Consider the following 26,389-nt stretch of genomic DNA (forward strand, 5'->3'; position numbering starts at 1 on the left):
GCAAGTTTTTCAGTCCTGATCATGCAACATCAAAGTTTACTTCCAAACGTGCTTTTGTGATTACAGATCTGACTGGGAGCGTCCAGCGATAAAAAGCTATTTCTGCTTTCAAAGTAAAGGCTAGTAGCTCCCGTGAGCAGCTTAAATAGCCATTCACAAAATAATGCTGTGATATAGAGTGCTTTGGCTCGAGGAAGGTTATGGTCACAGAAATCACCAGACACTGTACAAAACACCAAACGGATTCTTTCTGCATGGAATAACTTTAGCAAACAGTAAGCCATTGGCCAACAGAAGGTGATGTTCTCCAAATTTGCAACAGCTGCCCATCCTAAATGTTTGTATTTTTGACTTTTACAATTTTTGAGAGAAGCTTCTGACACACAATTGGCAGAAGATGGTCCCCACATCCAAAAGCGCCCAATGCCAGCTTGCAGCAACGGCTGCTGCATTTTAAGCAGAGCACAACAAGCCACCCAGCTGAAAAGCTTGAGTGTACCTGGACGTCTGTCTCCAGCTGCCATTGGGCAGGCATTCCCAGGGCAGCCAGAGCCACACAAGAACACTTCCCCCTGCAGAATCTCCAGACTCTGCCCAAAAAGGTGCCAAATTCACACGGCTCCGGTCACCTGTCCTGAAACACACTAAAATTTTTAACTTACTTTCTTGAAAGCTCAGGCATGCTGTGAACACACGGAAGGGAAGATCTTCCAAGAGTCTTTAGAAATCACAGAGACACAAGCAAATGTTTTTTCCACAGTATGTTACAAGTTTAATTGTGCAAAAAAACAGTCACCAAGACTTCAGCTTTGTTGTGAACTGAACATAATTCCAGTGAGGTACAGGCATGGGAAGAGGTCCTACTGTAATTACAGCAAATACACCATAATCATTGTTTAGACAACCAAGCGGTTCGATAGGCTGATATACTGTTCTCAAGTGATATACACATTCTGTATTCAACTCCTGCACATCAAGAGAATCAAAGAAATGACACCCAAGAGGAAAGCCAGTAGCACTGCACTAACTCAAAAGAGCGTTAAAAAAATTTAGACAAACCCCCCAGTGATGGCCAAGAAGTAGTCTGCGATACTGCAGGTGGGCAGTGTAACTCCCCTTCATCCAGCACTGTATATACTGTCTTTCAGCAAAAGAAAAGGCTTTCCTAAGGCCAGTATTTCTTTCAAGCACTGCAAGAAGAAGCATTAACAACCTTTAAAACTGTATTTCAAACTATGAAATACCAATGGTGTTGCATAAGAGATAAATGAGGGGGGGGGGGGGGGGAACCACAAAAAAGTTTCAGAGCTCAGTCCTCTGGCTCCACCACTTAATAAAACAAAAAAACCCATATGGAAAAGAAAGGCATTGCTGAATCCCCTCACCCTCATTAAAATCCTCCTGCAGTGCCTACATCACTGAGGAAAAAACAGTTTTCAAAGCAGGCCCCCTCCTTACACACCCATGTTTCACCATAACCAGTTTGGACATTTGTAACATCGTTCCATGCAGCTACTTTTTGGTTCTAACAAAGCTAGACGCTTCTTGCAAAAGCATTTCAACATCTTCGTTATCCTTGTCTTCTGAACTTGGTTCCCAGTCAGAGTCTTCGTCGGTAGGTTCGCACTCCTCTTCCTCATCATCTCTAAAGCTGTCACCAAGGTCATACTCATTTGGTTCATCATCATTGGCACCGTCTTTCTCCACAGCCCTTTCTCCTGTAGGGACAACAATGCCATATATTCATGAATAATAAATACAGAACTAAAGAGACCTTGCAGGGGCCATCTAGTTAGCCCCTCTCCTCAACAGGAGAAAGGCTCAACTAAAGCACTCTATCCAATGCTGACAGTTTTGTGTTTGATTTTCAAGACTGTTATGAAAAGCTGTATCATCCCTCTCTGACCACTTCTGCAGGGCTTACCAGTCTGATCAATTAAGAAAGTTCTCCCTAGTGGCTTTTCTTCCAGCACTTGGAAAACAGTAATCAGGCCTCTTCTGACAACATCTTCTGATATCAGAAGAAACCAGTATCAGACAACGTCTTCTGACAACTCTCCTTTCCTGAAGCAGTGGCATACACAATTTCCCTGGTCTTCTTCCTGTTACTTCTGTACCTAAACAAGGCATCTTTCTTGGCATTTAGCCCCTAGCTCTTTCTAGACAGCTATTCTGACCCTAAATTTTCTGCCTGCACCCATCCATATTTACTTAGGGCTACTTTATACTCTTGCGCTTTGGAATCTGACATGGCTTTGAATTCCCATTCACTTCCTTCCTGAGCTTCAGGTGAGCAAAGACAATCTCATAGATCACTCGCCTCCTACGCTCTCAACTTGGATCTGTGCTGGGTAGTCTGTGCTTCCTTTCTGAACACAGGTTAAGGAAACAACAAATGCTGAACACTTCTTTCCTGAGCTGGAGGCAGCCTACCCATTTCCCAGTTCAGTCTACTCTATCACACTGCTGTCTCATCTGCTGCCTATCCATCTTCTGCACAACCTACACGTTGTGATTAAATTGCCTTCTGTCTTCACAGTATGTCACAATACTCTGTACTGGCAGGAATCAAAGACTTGGAAACCTCTATGTATGAGAAATGGATGCTGCTCACAGCATGTTCTTAAACTTTTTTTAGGCAGCTTGTCTTGCAGTCATCCTTTAATTGCTCAAATACGTTGGCATATTTAAACCAATTCCCAGAGACAGGGTAATCCTGCTTTTTGAAGAAGCCTTATCTACCTGACTCGGTAGCATCTGGGCAAAGTTGCCGCCATAGCAGCATTGCCTTCTCCTTTGACTTACCAGTAGCTGTGAACCTTTAACAAGTTGATTTCCACTGCTTTTGGACTTTGCCAGATGTGCACACCCATTGCTCTACCAGCCTATGCTACCTCCCTTTTCCCTACATGCCCGCAATTCCTAACTAGCCACCGTCTGTTAATGTTCCACTCATGTTATGCTGCCCTTAAGTCATACCCCTGAGTAAAGCTGTATTTGTTCCTTTTCCCCCCAGCCTCCGCTTTCTGCATTCTTCTCTCATCTGGAGATAACCTGTCAATGATCTCATACAAGTCATTTATCTGTTAGGCAGTTCTTATCATCTTTTATATGAAACTAGAAATGTGCCTTTTCTTCTCAGCTACACAACCCAGTCCAAATCAGCCATGTTTATATCAACCTCAAGTGTCTTCGCAGCTTCTTGAAACCTCGGGTCAGAGCTCCAGACACTCAAGCTGTGCGTGTGGTGAACAAGCAAGAACACCAGCACCTGATGTAGTCAGATCACATCCTCTGTCAGTTACATTTTTCTGCTAGTGGGAATGTTACTATTCCAGCATTATCTTATGGTCTGATTAACATTTTATACTCTATAGCAGCTTTCACCCAAGGTTTTCAAAAGCATTTACAGTAGCAGTCAAGTCCCTCAAAGGTACACAATTTTATGGGTGAACTGTGCTACAGAGGCACCCAATGACTACCTCGAATAGAGTCAGCCATGTGTGACGCAGCCGATACTACAACTGAGAGATATCCTGTGGGCAGCAATCTATACTGTGCACCACCTAGCAGAAAATCCTGAAAATGTCCAACTGTCAGTTTCAGCTGTAAGCCCATATGATGCTTGCTAGTTTACTGTTTACCAGACTTTAGAGGAAAGTAATCATGCCCATGTTTACCCATAACAGCAGAATTTCTTCTAAGAATCACGGACTATGTTGTGCAGAAGGAATTACGTCTCAGAGGGAGACGCTGAAACAAAGATGCTAAATACATTAAGAACAAAACCTCCCTTCTCAGACGAGGCCTGTGAGAATAGTAAGCCCAAGACCTGCTTAGCAAAGAAAAGCTGCTCTTACAGCACTGCAGGTATTTTACAACAGAAATAGGAATTCTGCAAAAAATACTGATGACTTCCATATGTTTCCTACAAATGTACGAGGAGCATACTATGTTTTTCATCCCCATCCACCAATGTGTTTAGATTTCAGCAGCAAATGACGCACTTCCGTCCAGGTCTTCTCATGCCATCTCTTTCTGCTATAGTCTCATTCAGCTCCACAGCCCCTGAAGCTGCTCATTAAGCACAATTCTGCCTTTCCCCTGTTCCATATTTATAAAGATGACCTTGAAACATTCTCTGAAAGTATGTCCTTTACGTGGGGAGAAAAAGCTTGCTGACCACCCCTTTCCACAGGGTTGTATTTGGAAGTGACCTGATCAGCTTGCTAGATAACATACAAAGAAGTGTGTAGGAGAATTATGCATAGTCCATAGCCACAGCAGGTCGTTCATCCCAGTAGCAACAAGGTAGTAAGGTCATTCAGCAGTGACAATGTAATGACAACGTAACTCTAGCCTTTCTCCTTTTTTTTTTCCTTCGTCTCTTACAGCTATTCCCCCAGTAATTAGCCTTAGACTATTTCTCAGAACACAGAACACATTCTCTATGGGCAACTTGGAATCCATCTCGTAGCAATTACACTAACGATGTTAAAAACTAAACGTGGCAAGTACCATGTAGATGGCACCCTCCTTCTCTTGGCTGGTGGAGTTTCAGTACACTTGTACGGAAATTAATCCTGCTGTGCTTACCAGTGCAGTTGTGCCAAACAGCACGAAATAAAGGCTAATGGAACCCTGCCTGTGTGATCTTGCATGGCTCGGTACGACCGCCTCAGATGCGAGCTTGCTGAGTGCAACCTTTTACAGGCTTTGCCCTCAAGACAACTAAGCAAGCCAGTCAACAAGATATTGAGGGGAAAAAATAAATTTAAAAAAATCATCAAATACAAACAGAACTTTAACGAGTGAATTACCTTCTTCCCACTGTGCATGGAATATCAATTTTTCCCTGGTTCGTTCTTAGGAAGAGGAGTTGAATTTAACAGACTGAATTTCACTCCCACGTCAAAGTTTTACACGCTTACAAGAGAAGCACTTTTCCATCCATAGCCATACCTGGCTGACCACCTGCCATGAGCTGCACGCGCAGGATCTAGCATTCCAGTAAGGAAGGTGTTCTTATGAAAGGCACAGCTACAATTTAAAACCTTCAAGTTTAGCTTTAATTAGCTTCAGATATGCACACAGTCCAGCTTGCTGCATTATAAAGTCTTAACCACTCGCTGCACTTACAATGCTGCTAACAATTTTCACCACTCTACAATGCACTTTTCTGCAAGGCAGCGGCGATCAAGATGGGGCTCGTACTTGCACCATGGGATGTGGCAAAGCATACAGCTAACAAGTATGCCTCAGAACACGCTAGTGCACAGATACAACCACACCAAGCATTCAGTGGCAGCGAAAGTACACACATACATGATAAGGAAATGGGATGGGAAATAAATTTCTGAGTGGAAAGCAAGTCACAGAAGAGAATGGAGGCCAAAACACTTTGTCTAGAAAACTACAGCTATTTGCACTTCAATTTACTTTCTCTAGAAGGCGTATCTCTCTATTTTGAAGATTTCTTTAGGAAATGTCCAGCCACACCTTGGTGATCTCAAAGACGTCAAGTTAGTTCCCACTTCCACTCGAGAGGCATCAGTTCCACATCCTCATGCCTTGTTCAGGCCAGCGAACGTAAAGACGGCATATTATCAGACTGCTCTTCAAAGCTCACTTTTAAATTCTTTTAGAAATAACAGGAAGCTTCACATTTGGAAGCCGAAACTGAGACACAAAAGATGCCTGGAAACAGACCTAAAGGATATTTAAAACTGGAGCCCATGCACCTGCAACATGTAAGCTAATATTATTGGCAGCAGCAAAGCAAGCTAGGTGTACTACTGGTGAATGGAGGAGATACTCATACACAGTATTACAGGTTACATTATCAAGAGAGACTACAGCTTGCCTGTGATACTACGTAATGCTCACTGATGCCTAGAAACTAAAGTTTGCAGGACACAGGCGTAGTTTACAGTGAATGCCGCCCCCAGCTGAAAGGCATTACCCTTCTTCTACACTTCAGTCCTAACAAGCCTGTAACATCAATACCTCAGAGTAAATATAAGAAAAGCTCATCACCACATCCACAGGTATCATTTGAAAGTTATTTCGAGGTCAATGCAACGCAGAAGGAATATCTCAATGTTTCAAGAGCCATCAGTCTTCATGGGGTAACCTTAACTAGCTGTGGATGAACTATTGGCTCCTTTCGTCCTATTATGAACCCTGTTTAAGGAAGGAAGGAAGAATTGGTTTGGTCACACTCGTCTCTCCTTAAAACATTTGTTTGTTTCGCTGCCCGCTTCCAGGGAAGTACAGGTGTGCTCAGCCAGGACGCCTGGCACAAATCCAATTCAGCACTATTACTTGTGAAAAAGGAAGCAGAGTTTTACTAAAATAACGACTACCTTCTCCTCAGGTAAGTGTTATCAAGCATCTCCAGCACTACTAAATGCCCAAAACCCAAAGCAGATCAGTTGCATCCCATGATGATGTGCCCGTTCATACCATCAGAACATACCATTTTTTGAAGTTCGTTGTCGTGTTCGTCTTTCAGTTACTAAAGAAAGAAATGTTATTAGTCAGGTCAGAGTACAACATAGCAATAAGGGTTATTCCTAGGGGTTGCTACAACAGAAGACTGACTTATTAAAAGAAATGCTGCAATGGTTGTGCTGTCTTCACAAGTGTAAAAACTACTCTGCTGCCCCCAAAAGACCTTTTTTTTTTTAATTAAATGATTCTTGAAAGATTACCCAGATGAACAACTCTTACAAGTAGGAACCATGCTGCCTGTAGACAAATGTCATCAGTACTGGTTGCGGTTTTTAAAGCAGAAAATTGCAGTATTTCAAAGCATTTAAGTATTTCACACCATTGTTTCCATAAATGCAATTTCTCCTTATTAACCATAGAACCATAGAATGGTTTGGGTTGGAAGGGACCTAAAAGGTCATGTAGTTCCACCCCTCCTGCCAGGGGCAGGAGTACCGTCATAATCCTGATTTTTTAAAGTAAAATGCATTATCATTACATTTCCATAACTGTTCTGCTCTAAAGTATTGCTCTTTGCATTGGGAACTAAATTGGAAAAAAACCCTCCAAGTCCAATAATTGAGAAGAAGCACAAAAAAATGCAAAGTATATCTCTGAATTATCTAAGAACAGACAAAATGTAAACAGTACATTCCCCTGTGTTTTTCAACAAGTCTAGTTACTGGAACATATAAAGACTTTTAGAATATAAGCTCAGATTCAGTTTTAATTATATCCTCTCCAAGCCTCAACAGAACATCCATGCTATGGGGATGGGAAAAAAAGCTATAGAAAAAATTTACCGCAGTATCCATTTGAAATGTTGAGAAATACTTCAGTGTATTCCCTGTTTTCACTGTAATACTCCAGCTCCAAATGGAGGAAGCAGAATAGAGAGATCTGCTAAGATCACACTACACCATGCTTAATTTTCAAAAAAACCTGTTAAACTCATGAAAATAGCCACCGGCCACGTGGCATGTTTCTCAAATCCTAAGATACAAAGCATACAAACTACATCAATGGTGTCTGACCCAGACCATCTTGCTTCAGTTGAAAAACATTTAAAAAAGTGAATGTTAAGCGTGCAGCGGCCAAGCAACCTGAACTTCCTTATCAGTGTCAATGGCAGCACCTCATGCTTAAGAGCAAGGGCGCAGGGCAATACAGAGCAAGCCGCAAATGCAGTGTTACTCACTTAAAGCATTTTATTCCAAGGTTTTGGCATCAATTACTGGGTTTGGGGTTTTCCCAAATTTGGGAAATTTGGGAAAATTTGGGTTTGGGGTTTGTTCAGCTATACTGAACAACTTGGCTTACCTGGAGGTGCACTGTGCTTGTATTCTAGCTTATGCTGTGGATTCTTCCTGCAAAGAAGAAAACAGCACAAGTTTGATTTGCCACCTTGTTCCACGCTTAACAAGAGCTCAGCAAGTTCCCAGAACCCCTTTGTATTTTGTGAATAATTTTAATTTCTTTTTAAAATAAAATTCTGTGACCAGTGCTTTACTGCAGTGTCTCAGCATATCGAATGTAGGGTGAAAAAAAAAAAAGGGTTCAGTAAGAGTTCCTCTTGTTTCGGCCTTTAATTAAAAAAAAAAAAAAAAAGCTGATCAAAACCAAGAGATGAGATAGTTCCCAAAGTTGTAAGATGAGATGCATTTGTTCAGCATAATAAGAACTGATCCAATTATTTACTCTCACTAGAAACGAAACCAGAACATGAACCTCTGGTGCATAAAGCACAATGCACGCCCAGTGCATCACAAGTCTGAGATACCAGGCAAAGCTTCAATATTCTGCAACATAAAGCTACAAATCACATAGTTTGGGAAAATTATTGCTTGTCTCAAAGTAGTATCACAGGGAAAGGACACAGAAGGATTGTTAAGAGAGATTATTCATTTCTGCAATATGCTGCTGCAATCCAGAAAGTTCAACATACAAGTGTGTATGTCTTCTATTAAAAAACAGCATCAATGCAATGAAAAAAATTAAATTAAACTTACTCTTGGATCTGCAGTAAATGCTCCCCTCATTCAGGCTGTGATCCAGGTCATAACACGCTGGTTTATCCCCCTCCACACACCCCCACCCCCCAAGCAGTTATCCAATGCTGTTCTAATATTTTAACTCGGTCCCACTTACATCGTGCTAATCAGTTGTGTTAGTGTATTAGAGGCTTTTCTCAAGGCTGCACGTTAAAATAGTTTCAGCTCAATTTACTGTTTTGCAGAAAATTAAAAAAAAATATCCAACTTTGGAAGAAAACTGGATCAGTTGTCATAATTTTTGCTTCTGAAAAGAATTAAAGCCCACTATTTAAGAATGACATATCACGTGACATTGCTTGAAACACAAGATTAATTTCTGTAACTGCAGAATTTTGGGGATATTTTACAAAACACCCTTGCTGTGAAGACCGCCTTGTAAAACTAGTTATTTATTTGTTTTCTTATTCTTCAAAACCAGCATACTCTTCAGTAGAAATACCTTATTTTCATGTCAAATAACGTGACAAATTCACATACTTCAAGTTGATTTACAGTTTTATGGCTACTGCTGTCCTAAAGTACATTACAAGTGCATTAGAAGGGATAGTTATCTGAATAAAAACATGCAAGTACACCTTTTTATTAAATACACTGTACTGAAACAAAAACAGTTGCCTAATTCAGTGTTTTGCAAGTATTGTCAGCATCAGAGCATTTGATCCCAACTCAAGGCATAGCATTTAGATAATTCAATTATGTATTCAAGTAGTAGCCAGCGGATAAAGACAACAAAAATAACATGAAAACCCTTCAAATGACACCTGTTGCTTCTACCCCCAAAAGAATGAAACACAGATTAAGAAAAGATCAACTAATGCAGCACAGGAGTTGTCTTACCTGCAAGGGGAGACAGTTTTAGTTCCGTTGTACTCCTGGAAAGCATGTCGGCAATTTCATGACTGGTATAAACCCAGATTTCTCCTCCCGAGATGAGAAATTCATCTCACAGATGTTTTTCAGATGAGAAATACTTCTGTGTTAGCTGAACGTAAGATGGCTTTTTCCTAAAAGCTACCCTCATTTTCTTACATTTTGGAAAGAACACGCTCTTTAGGATCATCACACTTCCCAGGAGAGAGAGAAAATGGTTTTGCTCAAGCACAATCTTGAACAGCAGCTGTTCGTTTCAGTATGCCCCCACAGAAGGGCTGTTGCCTCAAAATATATCCTTTTGTCCATTGCACCAATTACAAAGCAGTCATTAAACTCTGCTAAATAAAAGTGTAAAACCTAGATGTTGAGAAACAAATGGAACAAAAGGATCTTTTGAATCAACAGTGGTTAAAAGAAGCAGCAGTCTGCCATGAACTGGATTTTCTTGCTGGTACCTAAATTATGCTTGCTTACACATCAAATACAGATTAAAACAGAGTGTTTGTACAAAACCTCAACAAATATTTTATCAATATCTAAACTAAAAGTTACATATCAGGAACAACGCGTAACAATAAATTATTGTTTCTATACAAGAACAACAGTTTACTACATGTTGAAAAGTGAAAAAGTTTTGATTTTTGGGCCGCTGAATAGGTTTCAAAAGTCAAGTCTTCAGGTTCGCCAGCTGAAATCACAAAAAAAAATTTTGCACAGACTTGGGTGCTTTAAAGGTAGAAGTCTGTCCACAGCAAATTTTGGAAGGCCACAGTCGAGGTTTAACATCACTATCCTATAGTCATTTTGCAGCTCCAGGGGAGAACATTCTTAACCTGTAAAACAAGCCAAGCCATTTTGCACAGTGCTTCTTACCTGTAACAAGCCGTTCCATACGGACATTCAGGCCGGTTATCTTTGTTATCCTGAGTTACGATCTCTGTTTCATGATAGTCATCATCATGAGGGTGACTGAACTGCTGAAAGTGAAGGGGATTCTTCCTGCAAAAGACAAAGATAGATCAAGAACCGACTATTCAATTTTTACGCAAGAAGGTGGAGACGAGAAAGGTGTTACTGAATCAGTGACAACTCATTTTTCTGTGGTTACAGAAAGAGCAGCTTTTAACGTTTAACTTTATGCAGAATGTAAGACCTGCTTTCAGGGTAAGAGAAGAAAAATTTTGTCTCAGCACATGCCACAAGAGGTTAAAACACGAATTCTCCTATTTGCCACCAGCTTCAAGTTTCAGACCTCCAACACATACACAATCTACTGATGTAGTCATATAGCACGAATCTTACTGAGCAGCTTGCTCCGTTAGGACTCCCTCTGGAGCTATGCAAGTGCCGTACAAACCTCTCGCAAAGTCTCAGCTCAAGCTGCAAGGATCACCCATGGCAGCTGAGCAACTGCAGTACTGGAGACTTCCCACGCTCTCCGGTGATCACCTGTGAGCTTTAGGCAATACGTCTCAATCATTCTGTTCCGTATGAAAGTTACTTCTCACTTGAATACTTCAAATGCCAGCGTATTATTCCAGAGGGATGAAGTACTGAGGCCTGAGCAACAGGCCCCGACCCAAAGCTGACCTCTAGACAAACCCACCAACCAAACATTAAATATATTTAGTATCCAAACATTAGCGAAATATGCACGATCATTAACTATGTATGACCATCAGCAAAAGACAGATAAAATATAATCATTAGTGAAGATACCGTGTGTCCAGCCTTGCTTAGAGGCAGGTGGTCAAGGCCATGAAACCAGGTATTTTCTGTGGTTAAAATCCAGTAGATACAGGAATCTCCCTCGGGTCCTCCCTGAGCCCTGGCCAGGCTTTGGTGGGATCTGACAGGAGAGTGAAACCAGATGTTTCTGCATTTGAAATTATGTGAACTTGTTTATTCCCTAGCATAAAAGCTGGAGCCTCTCGCAGTGACGTTGGAGACCTCACCCACCAGATGCCCTGCGTAGGACTTCCCAGCTGCCGGGACAGGCTCTCCAGATCCTTGCTGCAACAAGATCCCCAGCGACTGCGGATCTGGGTGATGGTAATGTATTAGGGCAACTGGTGATGTATCTGTCTTAATCACGACAGCTAACGGTGAATAGTAATGATCGGGTGCATTGCCTTGCTTATCTCTTTTACCGCTTGAATCAGGGTATCATAGGCTAACCCTTCTGTACATGCATATGCCTTATTTTCGGCATTAATTTGAAACAAACAGTAAAGCAAGGTTATTTTGTGTATTGGTGTCTGTGTGCCATCTACCGACCCTGTCAATTGGCAAAACACGGAGCAGTCTACTGGACATGACGCTGATGGTGCTCTCAGGTTTGCCTTGGCTACCGTGGCATTTTATTTGAAATACCAAATCACAACGATGACATGAAGTTGTACCGTAAGACACAACTCGGAGCCACACCAACGTCAGTGATGAGAGCGCATTACCAGCATCCATGACTTCGTGCTCTACAACACTTAGTCGAATCCAAGGTGAGCAAGCAGTGAATACACATATATGCATCATTCAAAGGCCTTTTCTACTGCTTCTAGGCAACAGGCTTGCATGCACACCGTACAAGACATGGCAACTATAAACAACATCACTTAGTGAAGATTTTCTGTAAAGCGATGTTAAAAAGAACACAGAAAAACACATCATGACTTCCGGAGAAATTCATGTGACAGATCAAAAGACATTACATAAAAATTATGTCACAGTGTGAACATACTGTACTAAAAGCAAATCTACTTTTCCCCAATGATTTCTTTTAGACACTTTTTCTCAAGCGTATTTAAAAGCAAGAAATGGGAGATGTTTTAAGAAATGATTTTCCAAAAGATATCCGCAAAATACTTCTGTGATTTACCACATTAATTCCCAGAACACATAATCTTCAACATGTTTGTGCAAATTATAGAAGTTACCTGCTTGCCTCAAGCAAGAGGAACAACTTTAAACTAGAGCGAGTACTGCTTTAATTTGTACTTGTTACTGCTGCACTGAGAAACACAAAGCCAGAAACATGTATGTAGCTAGCCACATACACAACAGCTCCCTCACTGACCACAGGCATTCCTTCCTTTAAATTCACAACCGGCTCTTCGGAACTTTCTGTGGAACAGTCAGTATTAATTTCAGCATTTCAACTAACAACATAAGAAAAAAGCTTTTGTTACAGCTTTGGCAAAATGATTACTTGAGTGCTGTGAGCTCTACTAACCATTCAGGCACCAAAAAAAAAGACTAGATATTTAGTATTAATACTTTACATCTCCATTTGCCTGGCACCTTTCATTCAGGAAACTCAGCAAGCAAGCTACCGATAAACTCTTCCATGAGTTACTTATCAGAGATCCAGTGTCCCTCAGATCTGTTTACACAGGTGACAGACGCCTCGTCCTGGTCTTTTCTGTTAATTTCTGCAGACTGTAGGGTAAGTCAATACTGTTTCACTAGATATCATTGCAAAGTTGCATCTAGCAGTCTTTTATTCCACAAGTTCTCAGGGAACACCACCAAATTCAGGCTGGCTGCCTACTTCCTTTGCCATTGAAAAATAAATGGGATGAAACCAAGTAATTTTAGAGACCGCTTGCTTTGTTTTCTAAATGCACAGAGCTAACTTACTAGCAATACTAGCTAGAATTTTAATTCGGTCATTTGAAACACAATTCATCTTCTCAAAGGGATACAGAAGCAGCTAATGCTCTGTGAAATCATTTTAATACTTATTCCTACAATAAGATCCTAGTCACCAAGGAAAGAAGGCCTAACAGCTGTCAATTAGCTAACCTATTCTGTTTTAGGTGACAGCCAGTTCCTTTCAAAAATTTACTTCAAAAGCTATTTGGCCAATACCAAACAGCCCTTATTGCAGGAGAGAAAAAAAAAAAGAAGAGAGAGGAGAGAAAAGAAAGAGAGAGGAGAGGAAAGAGAGAGAGAGGAGAGGAAAGAGAGAGAGAGGAGAGGAAAGAGAGAGAGAGGAGAGGAAAGAGAGAGAGAGGAGAGGAAAGAGAGAAAAGAGTATAGGAGGAAGCAGTAAGAAAAAGGAAAGGGTCTTGATGTATGCTTCCTATCACTGGGCTTCAGGATTTTTTGGGCCAGTGGATGATGCTCCTCAAATTATACTTTACCTTTGAAGCACCTTAAACATGTCCTACTTCAGATGCTCAGGACTAGAAAAAAAAAATATCATAATTTATCTTACCTTGATGTGGATAATTTATACTCACTCCACTTCTATATGTTGTGCAACAATATCCAGCAAAATGAAAAGAAGCAGAGAAGTGCATAGCTTCTATTAAGCAAATATTATCCCTTCTTGCAAAAATCTTCTTCCTTTTATTGGGACTTTGGTTGGTTTGAGGGTTGTTTGGGTTTTTTTGAATACAAGAGATGTCAGTTGTAAGAGCACACCATCTTTCATGCTGGAAGTTGCACTCCAAAGTTATTTAGTTTTACAACAAAACCTCGCTGCATAGGAATATGTTATTAGTATGATCAAAAGAAAATCATTAAGCTTTACTTGCACAAAAATTAACCAATGAAGAGCCTATTTTAAGAATAAAGTTTTAGGAGACCTGCCTTCTCATAAACATATACAGAAGCTCTGAATTTGTGTCCTTGCACTTTGCGTTGCAGAAAATTACACAAATAATTAGACAAGTAAAACTTAGAAAGTTCTTCAGAATCAATGCAGTCATCTCAAGCAGAAGCTGAGTGTTGCTCAGTGAAATATTCAAGACAGTTTTCATCGATGCAGCTCCCAAAAGCATCTTAAAAGCTTCTTCTAAAGCAAATTTAAGTGGTAAGGTCAGAATCCCTGGCTCTTCATAATCACACGCAGGAGACTCCTGCCATCTCAAGGGCTTATTTTCTCAGCCTACTAAAGAAACTGGTAGTGAAAATATAATGAATTACCAGCACTAGCTGTAAAGCCATGGAATTCAAGTCTGAAGTTACAAACACCTTACACACACCTACGGTGTAAGTTCTAAATTGTAAGTCTTATTAGAAAACAGGTCTCAAAAAAAGACAGATGCAAGTCTTTAGCTGCCAGATGTACAAGCTTAAGGTGAAATGAAAAATACTGATTTTCATAAACAAACAAACAAAGATCAAAGTATTTCGAAGAATGCACACACAAATCCAAAGGTTGGTTGAGCGTGCCCTGCTTTGACAGTTCCAGGAAAGGTTCACACACACCCAGCCAGCACAGAACAGTATCACTGGCTAGCAAAAGGACAGAACCCTGGACCAAAATTGTGAACGACAGTTTCAGAGATGAGAGTTCAGCTGTATCACACCACTACTATGCAGCCCTTGAAATCAGGGGGTGGGTTCGGATTTGGTTTTATTTTTAATTCCCTATTCTTCTAACTTGGGAAAAACAAGCAGCAGACAAGAAAATGAACCAAAGACAGTATTCAAAGGGTCAGCTCCTTGACAACAAACATAGTCAGACAACACACACAGAGCACTTTGCCTCCTAGTGGTAACAGCAGTTTCTTTCGATTTGGTAAAAGCTTCAGACTACCACAGAAAGGGAATCTCACACTGAGGAGGACAACAAGAAGAATCTCTGGAGCGAGAGCTGTGAATCAAGCTGGATCCTTTCAAAAGCAGTGGTTTCAAATTCATAAACGAAGAAACTGAGCTATGGGTTACAAAGTTATTTCCTAAATGTTTCAGCCATGTGTTGTGTAAGAGACGTCTAATAAAATCAACTAAACTAACATTTCATCTTTTCAGTTTGTGCTGTTCTACCAGGCACCTACCAAAGGTGCCTGTCATATCCAGAAGGCAAGTATCTCTCAATAGGAGTTCACAAAATAAAGACTAGAAAACTGAAGAGCATTTAGTTATTGGATAAATGACATTTGATGACTATGAAACCTCACCTAGAAAGAACACTTTAAGGAAATGGCTTGGTTACCAAAGCAGTCCTCATTTGAGATGTTGACTCCTACAGCACCTTGTGTCAGAAGACACCTTTCATAAGGTGAATGGAAGGAGACGAAAACCAACCACTCATTGTACTGAAAAGAGCACTCAAAGCAGCTTCTCTTCCTTAGCAACTCTACAAACCAGGTTTTGCTCAAGGAAAACACCACACAATGAAAAACTGAATACGCTACCCATGTGTTCCTTCAAAGCGTCCATTCACATCACACATGCGTACATTTCTGTCAAAAATAGGGGTAACTGCAACAGCTTGCTTTACTCCACCATAGCCATCTCATCGATGCAGAATGACTACTTAGTATTTGCTTTTAATGCAAGCCCACCAAGACAGACTACAAAGCACCTTCCTTTGCTGCAAACAAGCAGGTTTCGTCTCATGACATTTCCTGAAGATCAGAACCGATGGGTTTGATACTTCCTATTGACAAATTTCTCCAACAAAGTAAGATTTTGTTATGTGCTATTTCAGAGCATTCTTTTTTCTTATAAAGCAACGCTTCCCAAAAGTGCTGCCACCAAATGTTTTAGAATAAAGACCCAAGAAGAAATGTGCACATGCAGACTCCTATTCCATATTACCTGTAACTAAAACTTGCCTTCCAAAACATTAGGAACCCTTCAGCATGTCAGAGCATTACACCAGCTTAACCCCCACACAGGGGAAAACTTGTCTGAGCAAAAAGAAAAGCAGCTGGAGCAAACTAAAGGCTGCATTTGTACTACCGGATCAGCTTGACTGCCTAATAAAACATGTTTCCCTCATAATCATTAAGGGCAAAAACTGAGATGCGTGAAAGTATGCTACATGTAAACTTGAAGTCTGTAGTGTTCGTTAATGCGACAGCCTTACGCTTTTGATATACCGTTACCTGCAGCAACAGGCACACCAGATACATACAAGAACCCCTTTACTTGTCCCGGCTTGTTTTCTGAGCAACCTCAGGTTTTACTATCGCTCAAGCCACTTGGGGGAAGAGGAAAAAAATACAAAAGCAATAATAGTAATAATAATTTCTTAAAAAATAATCACAGGCCCCCCTGTTTCCTGGATTAGCCTTATCTTTTGTGCTTACAATGTACATGGATTTACCTGGAGCTCAAAACCTTCTCCAAAATGCAGTTTGCAGGTCACTGGTCACTTCCTAGCCTCAGGAACACCTCTAGATTCCTATCTTCCATTCAATACATTAACACACCACACTACAGACCTTTCCTGGGCAGAAAGAACTAGCAGGAGACCAGGCATGCAGCACTGCAGTTTTTTAACTTCGCTGCAACCTTTGTAGCGCACAAAACATCTGTATGACAGATCCTTCACCGTGAATCGAGGGGATATGAGTAGCAGAAAAAAGAAAAAAAAATATATTGTCCCTCAATTGAAGTATCACCAAAGACACTGACCAGGTAAAGGTACTGACCAGATAAGGGTTAACAGGGAGTTTATAAGTGTGTCTTGTTCGGGTTTTAAGGGGGGACCGAATGCTTTAAAAAAAACCCAAAAGTGCAGACTGGCCAAGTTATAACAAAAGTAGTTCTTCATTATTTAGGGATAACAAATAGTAAGTATTTTCAATATTCAGATCACAAAGCATGCAATAACTTCATCTTTCATAAAAATTTCAGCTGCTAATAAAATAAGCCTACAGGGTCTATGTTGGGCATTTCAATCATTTACATCTCTTCTCCCTGCTGGTACATGTACTCTACACACAGCGGGGTTTATTTCTTTTCTTTTTAAAGTGGACCTTTGTTCCTTATTTCCTACGACACTGCATTGTTCGATTTGCTGAAGTAAATCATCCCTTGTTGAGGTTATATTGGCAGTTAGCAAGACATCCTGGCTCCTCCTCTTAGACTTTTAGAATTCTTGTTATGCCATTGGTTTCTCATCAGTCCCCTGTTTACCAAAAGATCTTTTTCAAATCAAAGCTTGTAACCACTTTACTGTTTACTCTTCTGTAGCTAACACAGTACTTCTTAATAACAAGCCAGCTTAAGCTAGTTTTATTTTTGCTTTACCTGTAACAGCCTGTTCCATACATGCAAGGTGTCCTCTTACGCTTGTTGTGTTTGGAGCTTTCTGAAGTATCTGCACTTCTGGTTGAATCAGAAATCTCAGTCTTGTAATCCAGATTTGCATCAGGCTCAAGAATCCCTTCCTGGGCACCAAAAGATTGGGAAGTCCTGCCCCAGTCAGCTTGTTGGCTTGTAGAACCAGTAATCTGCTCTTTGTTTTCTGTTTCCTCAATTCTATTTTCTTTACTGGAGATCTGACCTACTCTTTTAGACAATTTACTATGCAGCTGCCTATCTTTTTTTTCCAGAGAACTTCCAGGGTTTTTTGTTCCAGTCTTGCCATTTCCTTCCATGTTTCTCATGGTATTCTCAAGAGGAAATCCAGATGCATTCTGTGGAACAAGGTTACATTTTGAAGGACCTGAAAATGTACACTCTTCAGAATTAAAAGCTTTAAGGTAAACTCCGCCTCATCATTCCTGTTTTCAAAGTGAGAGAATCATAGAAGAGCCCAGGTTGGAAAGGACCTCAAAAGATCATCTGGTCCAGCCTTTAAAATCTTCTACTCCACTTTCCAAACTCAAGTTAGCTGCTAAATACACCTGCTGAATGAAAGGCTCAAGTTCAGAACACACACGCACTTTAAAGGAAAACTTATTCTAGAGCTCCTGTCCTCAGCTTCAGTTCCCTCACGACACGGTCAGGCTCCTCTCTCACCACCTCGTTTGTGAATAGTCCAAGGACTTCAGTTTAAACTAACTTTTGATTAGAAGTACTGCTCCTGAAAAAGGAATGCGGATTATACATGTGACGATACAGTAGCCTCTATAAGAACGTACCCTCCTATACAATAATCAATTTCAATCCCTTAAATAGCAAGCTAGATGGAAGATATATATTTATCTATATGCAGGAGATACAGGGAATTCATGACACATACCTTGAGCTTAATCCCACCCCAATAAATCTTAAACGCTTCAGCTTGTGACTCTAAATCATAAAAGAGTTTGTCAGTAGACACCATTAAGTAAAAATTTCCCTTTTGACAAATACTGCATTTTAAATTTTGGAACACACGTACGCTGAAAATAAGAGATGTGTGCTTTAGAAAAAGGATACGAGATACGTAACCAAGACAAGAGTACTGTCCCAACAACTGAGATGTCACCCAGAAGCAGACCTGTATCGAAGGCTGAACTACTTTGGTACATTACCAAACTATTCAAAAGTTTCTGCTCTCTACAGTTTATGATCTAAGTTCCTCCTCCAGGAGATGTATACTTAGTTTACATGGATGTGTTTGGCAGAGCTGGAAAATCAGGTGGCAGTTACCTATTTGATTTTGTTCCTTTCAATGCAAGCCTCATAAACTGTTAACCAAAACCCGAGGCAATTACATTTGAGCAGCGGTGTGATTAAGAAAGGGCAAAGTCAGAATTAGTATCAAATGATCCAGACAGCAGCAGATTTAGTAAGTCGGCTTGGAGACAAAGGTGACTTTTTTTATTAAGACTCCCAAATTAAGGCTCAGTAAACAACTGCCGCTTAGGAAATAAGCCTTCATTTGCAAAGCAGAACTAAATGACTCTAATTTGCCACTTCCACTTGTGACTTCTCTGCTACATACTTCATACTACGTATTACATGCCTGTGTTGTATGTAATGAGACTAAACACTTCCACAGGTATGATGATGACTAGTTAAAAAACAGGTCGGAATCAAAGAAAACCAAAGACAACAGCGCTACTGGCACTCGTTATGACACGTGTGTGACCTCTCTGCCATCTGGTGGCTGCTGGCACTTAAAAGAACTAAGAATCTTTTCAGTTCCTACCCTACACTACATTTTCTCAGTTGCCTTCATTATGACAGCAGCGGCGTGATTCTGGTTTTGATATCAAAATTCCAGTCTTTTAGAGCTCTCTAAGATTATTACTTGTGCTTGAACTAACCTATTATTTTTTCTGCAAAGTTCTGAAGGCAAGTACACTGTGCTTCAGATAAGAAATATTTCTAGAATGATTAGGAGAAAATAAGTAAGGCTTCATACAAGCTCACAAGTCAGAACACTTCTTCAGATAAAAAGGGCCACTACTTTATATCCCAACTATCCCGAAGGGTACGCTCGCCAGGAGTAATTCATTTCAGCTAACCTTAAGATTTAATTAAAAAACAAAACCCTAAGAGTTTTCAGTGTCAAAATCCACAAAGCATTATCAAGTAACGGTATTTTAAGTGTTTTATAGATCCTAGAACAGATCCAGGCAATTCAAATGCTAGAGATTAGAAACACCTCCCCCAGGCTGTTCACTTAAAGGAAAAGTCAGTGAAAGCCTCAGTTTGCTCTCACCAAAATACTGTTTCACTTTGGTAACGATCCTCCTCTTTTCATTACTAGCAGCATTTCCCTGCCTATAAACGCAGCTGTAATTTGGGGACACACAGAGATTGACCAGCTGAAGTGTCTGTTCACTTATTGCCACAGAGCATTTTGGATTTCAGATTACTTTTTCTTGTCTTTCCTTCTTTTTTGACTCAGATTTTGAGATTGTGGCATAAGCACACTCCATGCTACCTTTCTTCAAAACGCAGCAGTTGCTACGCCATGTACCATCGTTCCCTGACCATAAAACTTTACCGAGAACAGCACGAGTTTGGGCAAAGTCCAGTACCACATTACATCAGTGTCATACCATCACCTACCCCTAAAAGGTTCTCGGAGAAAGAAACCACACACCAAGCCACTCCTAGGACCAGTACTTTGGCCCATGTCTACCAGCCTCTTGCTGTAAAGCTGAAAAGTCTGGTATTTCTGTGGAACTTTGGGAGCCAAAGTTCCAGATCCCAAGGAAGAAGTGCAAAAAACCTAGTCTCATGAAAGGCTTCCACCACCCTCGCTATAGAGCTCTCCAATGGACTGGCATTTCAAAACAACTGTTGAACAACAAATTACAAGCAGAACACACGTAGACCCAGCCTTCAACACCACACTGTGAACTACAGTCTCAGTTTTTGAAATACCACGGTTCTTCCCTGAGCCAAAAAATTACCTGAGATGAAGGGACAGGCATGGAAAGACAGCTCCTTTTCCCTTGATCTTGCTCTTCACCTTCAAAATCCTCTGCAGTTTCTTCAGAAGCTAATCTCTTTTTCTGCTGCACATTTACTTCTGGTTTTAATGACACCATATTACTTTTTCCTCCTCTCCCTTGGCCTTTTTTCATTCTACTACCTTAAAAGAAAAACAAAAGGGTTCTTTTGGAATGCAACTTTTTACAGTGAAATCCTGACCACATTAGAAATCTACATCTGCGCTGAAGCAGAACATTGGGCAAAAAGCATGAGAAATAGCAGCGTTGGGCATGTGCTGTTTCAACCACACATTTTTCATTTCCTGCTTACAGGAATAAAAAGCATATTTTAGGATGAAACAGATGCTTGAGGGGCAAATTTGGAGGAAAACAATAAATATGTGGCAAAGGATATTCGGGATTGACTGTATCAGTGCCACTGACAATTTCATTTACACAACAGGAGCGGATCAGTAAACTACTCGGTCCAAGGACAACTTTTACCACAGATCTTTTGTGTTACTATCACCTCAGATAACCACTTTATGCACACAAACATCAATTAGGACACGGCAAAATCAGGGTATGCCCACCTGCCTAGTCACCCACATCACAGCCCATTATTTCATCGGCCAGTAACCAACAAAAAGACAGCGAACGTTGTGCCTCCCGTTGGAAAGCTTCACAGCTCAGAAAACCGCAAGATCTCTGTCCTGAAGTGGTATTTCTGGATACACAGCTGGGAGACAGCCAGGGCCATACAGCTCCATCTGCTGCAAAACGCATGCAGAAGGAAAATACTTGATGCCATTTTGCAAGACTTCAAAAACTCTCCCCCTTCAAAAAATAGCCATGTGCCAGAGTCATGTATACAAAGCAAGGAATGTTTCAAATTTTAATGTTTGACTTCAAAATCACAAATCAGTGTTACCTTCCCAGTAAGAAGACAGACAGGGGGAGAAGAAAAACAAAAAAGGGGCAGCCTTTTAGATTTACTCTCTACCTTTCTACCTTCCCACCCAATATCACCTTAGAAAGATGCAAACCGTTTCACAGTTTTAAGGAAATATTTTAGATTTGCAGAAGAGATCGGTTGTTTTATTAAAGCAGCCCATCCTAAACTAGAATCATTCCCTCACATAGGGGTTTTTTAAACAGCTCCAGTAGTGTTCATACATATCCCTAGCTCCCCCAAGGTCAGGCCTTCAACAGCACACAGGTGTCCCTGGCCCACACAGCTTCACATCTCTACAGCTACCTGACCAAAGCATTCAGCCTTTGAAACAAACATTAGATACACACACATATCAAAAATTACAGTACTTGCGGAGACAAAACAAATGAAACCCCTCACCCTACACACATACACCCCCTCCAAACGCAAGAAAGCAATCACGCTAGCGCAGGACTAAAGACAGTCAGCAGAGGTCCTCTGGTACGTGCAATTTTTATATCTGAGGGAATAAGCCAGCAGGGAACAGTCTAGAGTTTGAAAGGGGAAGTAAGGGGGGGAAATGAAATCATAATAAAAAAAGTAAAGTTTCTTTTGCTTCTTCTAATTTTCTCAAAATTAGCTTCTGAGGAAAGGAATAGGCAGGGTAATCAATGGCATACAACTAATGTCTTTAAGCCACAATGGCCCAGGTCAATCTATACAGACACCTGCATTTACTATAGGATGTAAGAAGCAATCGGTCAGGCACCGCATGAAACACTTCTGCGGGCCTGCTTGGGCATTACACCACCTCAGCAGAAACAGGAGGTGGAAAGAGAGGCATTAAACTAGCTGTCGGACACAGAGGAGCGGACACACACCCGCCTGCCACAGTTCATACACTGAACACTGACTACCGAAGGAAACTCAGCAGTTAGCACCTAAACCACCTCCCCACAGAACAGCAAGCAGGGTGGGGCACGCCGTCTTCAGTACAGAGAAAGACAGAAATTCTGGAGGAGTATTAATGTACGTAGTCATCATCCTCTTGTTTCTTGAGTCCTCCGGTCCCCGTGGTAAAAGCCATCAGAGCAGTAAGTGCCTTGCCGGAAGTTTGTCAGAGAATGTCTAGTGGCAGTTTTAGAAGTCTTCACAAGCTCCCAGGACCAAAGCCAGACACGCTAGCAAATTTTCTTGGGATTGTGCCAAAGCTGCACCCTTGTGTCTCCCGTTGATAGTAACTTCACACAGTATTCTGCTGCCGCTACCGCTGATACACAGCAGCAGCAGTTTATCGTACATTCAGCAGTTTCCTTTTGCACAACAAACAAGAGGGAATGCAATATTATTTTAGCCTCATACTGGTAAGAAACTACTACGCTGTGATGAATTACTCCTCCTACGAAGTAACTTTGGACTAAATGATCAAGTTTGATTCAGTCACAGCTCAAAAACTAACACACACCACCACCCAAAAAACCCCACCTGCAAAACTTGTGAAATCAGAAGAATCTCACTTTAGAAGGGCAATACATGAGTGACTTAAAACGTTGAGAAGGCTTGGAATTAAAGGTACAGAAGCTACCTACAATTTGCACGGTAAACAAAACAGGCGAGTTTATAGGAAAGGGCTCCCAACACGCAGCTGTCCAAAGAGAGTATGTTACCTGGCATTAAAAAAAAAAAAAACCACAAACCAAACCAAAACAAAAAAACCCACCAGAATGAAACCCAACTGATCAGAAAGAGCTCTGTCACACCCAGGACTGATGACAAAGGAGGCAGAAGTCAGTCTCTGTTGGCTGCCAGGCATGGAGCACGGGAAGAGAAGTAACAAATTAATACTTTCTACCACCACCATTACAATTAAAGTTATATCAAAGCACATAAATATATATTAGTATGCAAACGTACTACACTGCAAACCTACCTCCTTCCGTTAGAGGCTCAGAAATCCTCTGAACCAGGAGGTCTCTTTCCAGCATCCAAGATGGAAGCACTCTCTTTCTTTGAATAGATTTTGATGGTTTGCTTTCATTATCGCCAGAAAGAGGAACCTGAAAAAACATTTACTGTTTAGTACCTTTTCCCAGTTACAAAAGAGGGGAGGAAAAAATAGATCACAAGTTTGTACCAGTTATGCCCTTCAAATGCAGCCTGGACAACTACCTACTTTTTGGATGGTGTCCATTGCCTGAAATTATTTCTTTTTTTTCCCCACACTTCCCCCTCACTCAGAAAAAACAACATCTATAGAAACCTTCATGCAGTAAAAAAACCTCTTAGACCTTTGGAGTAAATATCTGAAAGGCTACAAACTTAAGTTTCATAGAAGAGCCTTACCAGCACCTTGCTATAGAGTTTCCACATGTAGAGGTAAAGACAAACAGCAGGTTTAACAAACAAACACTTATTTGTCAAAAAAAAAAAAATTCCCAACCAACCAACTAAAAACCCAGAAAAGTCTTGCTACCCTTCTTTCAACTTACTTCTCTAGAAATGAACCACACTCTAAACCTTGGCTGCAAAAACAATGCAAATATACCAAAGTCATGTTCGACACATATTTCTTTACTGCAAGTAATGCTATCAGTTTGAATCTTTACTTACTAAAAGGTAAGTAGCCATCCAGGGATCTCAGCTACAGTAAAGGCTGATACTTCATTTGTTGTATGTAGTTATTATCTACTATACAATGATGTTGACCAACGTGTCCCTTCTAGCTGGATACACAACAGAAGATCTAAGAAAAATCCCACTTGCTCCATACACTATTTATCAGACCGTCTGAAAGCCACTTGACTTGGTAACATTTTCAAAAAGCAAAAGATGGTTTTTTTGAAAACTCTGTTTTGCTGGACAGCATGCTGGCTACCAGAGAAAAACTGGAGGGTTGGTTGTTTAGCTGTGTGTTTGTAATGGATCTTGACAACACAGCTCCATCACAGCTGTACGACTCAAATGAAATAGGCTGCTAGGACACAATAAACAGACACTATTTACAGGCAGCACAAGGTATCTACAGGGCAACTACAGGCTCTCCAGAGAGACATTTTAGAGGCTTCTAGGCTGGTTGGAAGAACAGCCATTCATTCCCCTGGACCTTCACAAGTACTGACAGGGCAGTAACTGATGCAGACCACACGACTGAACTGGACTTTGTTCTGTAGTACTGAAATCAGCTACAATATTGTTAGTTCAAAACATTCTTGTAGCAATGGCAATTTTTTTATATTTGAGAGAACGAACTACTGCAGCGTAATTATCATAAACAGAAATACACAATAGAAATGTATTTATATACTTGTATAGTATGGCATCCCAATCAATAAAACAACAGATATTTTGAGTTCACAATTTGACCGTTGTAATTCTCAGGAAAAATAAAAAAAACATGCAACACCTTTTTAATTTTCAACACATGCTTACAAACATTAAATTAAAAAATTAAGCACTCACCAAACATCTGGAAGTAGCATCATTTTTTCTCATTTTTGCGGCTCCCTGTATCTCAGAGCTGGAACACGCTGCCTCTATTAACAGTGGACTACAAGACATCTCAACAGGATAAGCAGTTGGTGCTTCTTCTGTACCAGCCTCCCGATTTTTTTCTAAGAAATCAAAATCATTTTTAGCTAGTCAAACTCATCACAAACGTAAACACGTACTTTTTATTCAAACACAGAAGTTGGTCTGAATGCCATTAATTTTCCATTGGTGCACTTGTACACTGAAAACAACACACTCTTGCAACAACTTATCAAGGAAATAAACATGCCTGCCTTTCTGCCTTTAACTGAAAGTATTGTGAACAAAATGTTTTCCAGTCACTGCTGACCACTACTGTAGCATTTTGATGTTTAAGCACAGAATTTATGCTAGTCACTGCCATGACAAAACTTTGAGAAAGCTGAAATCACAGCTTTCTTGTGAAGCTATGCACCTTCCCAAAATGTAATTCTATACTAAAAGTTAGGAAATGTTAAGATACGGTTTTCAGGGTCAGATGCCCAACGAATCCAGCACTCCTTGGCAAGTTCACTCATGGAAGGCTGCCAGCCTGCAGCGCTGACACCACATACTCAGTTGCTGGGTTTAAAAGCTTCAGAGGCCCTGTCTGAAATGCCTTTCAGTCACGAAGCGCACCATAACTGCAACTGGTTTTCTTTCAACACTCTGCCCTTCCACTAGTCAATTCACTAGCAGGAAGAATGGGGTGTATGGATGGGACGCCTAATTGCTGCTGGACTCACTGCACAGCACCCCTCGGGAGCCACTGCCGCCCCCCTCAGCGTCCCGCGTTTCAGGGAAGGCCCTGGCTGCCCAGCCGAGCTGCTCATCGCCTCCCGGCGAGAATCACCAGCGCCCAGGCCCTGCCCCCTCCAGCCAGGCCCCCTCAGGTGCCTCCCGGGAGCTTTCGGTGCTGCCGGGGCTCCCCCCGCGATGGTGCCAGCCCGGACCCGGGGCTCCAGCCTGTGCCCCTCTAGAGGCGGTGAATCAAGGCACAACAGGCCCCTGGCCTGGGGGGAGAGGGGGGAGAAGGTATCTGCCTGCAGCACAGCTCCGACCTGCACCCTTCCCCTCACGGGAGGCCGGGGGAAGGGGGGGGGGGGGGGGGGGAGGAGGCGAGGCGAGGCGGCAGCCGGGCCCCTGGGAGCGGGAGGCCGAGGGGGGGGGGGGGGGGTGAGGCTGCAGCCGGGACCCTGGGAGCGGGAGGCCGCGGTTCTGCTCTGCACGGACGGGCCGGGCCTCACCTCAGGGCCGGGAGCGGCCGCCGCCGGCGGGACGGAGCGCAGCCCGCATGAGCCGCGGGCGCCGCCTGATGACGCAACGACGTCGCGCGGCGCCCCAGCACCCCCTGCGGGCCGGGGAAGGGACAACCCCGCCCACCACCCACCCACCCGTCCGCCGCTGCGGCGTGAGGCGGCGGCGCGAAGGGACATGGCGGCGGGCGACGAAGCGGGCCCGGGTGCTGC

The 26,389-nt window shown here is 41.7% G+C and overlaps 1 protein-coding gene across 3 annotated transcripts; it reads right to left on the reverse strand.

Annotated features, from left to right (window-relative positions):
• Positions 1–746: 746 nt before the first annotated feature.
• APLF (aprataxin and PNKP like factor) lies at positions 747–26,257 on the reverse strand. 3 transcript variants are annotated; one of them, XM_056342809.1, is made up of 10 exons: positions 26,168–26,257; positions 24,873–25,024; positions 23,344–23,470; positions 21,073–21,252; positions 20,459–20,640; positions 17,412–17,800; positions 10,293–10,418; positions 7,813–7,859; positions 6,479–6,517; positions 747–1,718 (listed from the first exon to the last, which is right to left on the reverse strand). In XM_056342809.1, exons 5-10 carry the CDS (start codon positions 20,630–20,632, stop codon positions 1,513–1,515), a joined length of 981 nt encoding a protein of 326 aa, XP_056198784.1. In that variant the 5' UTR covers positions 20,633–20,640; positions 21,073–21,252; positions 23,344–23,470; positions 24,873–25,024; positions 26,168–26,257; the 3' UTR covers positions 747–1,512. The 3 variants fall into 3 exon arrangements, with proteins under 3 accessions (XP_056198784.1, XP_056198783.1, XP_056198785.1); XM_056342808.1 differs by lacking the exon at positions 21,073–21,252 and having other exon boundaries at positions 20,459–20,636; positions 23,340–23,470; XM_056342810.1 differs by lacking the exons at positions 21,073–21,252; positions 23,344–23,470; positions 24,873–25,024; positions 26,168–26,257 and adding an exon at positions 22,295–22,417.
• Positions 26,258–26,389: the final 132 nt, after the last annotated feature.

This window comes from Falco biarmicus, chromosome 6 (assembly GCF_023638135.1).
Source record: "Falco biarmicus isolate bFalBia1 chromosome 6, bFalBia1.pri, whole genome shotgun sequence".
NCBI lineage: Eukaryota > Metazoa > Chordata > Aves > Falconiformes > Falconidae > Falco > Falco biarmicus.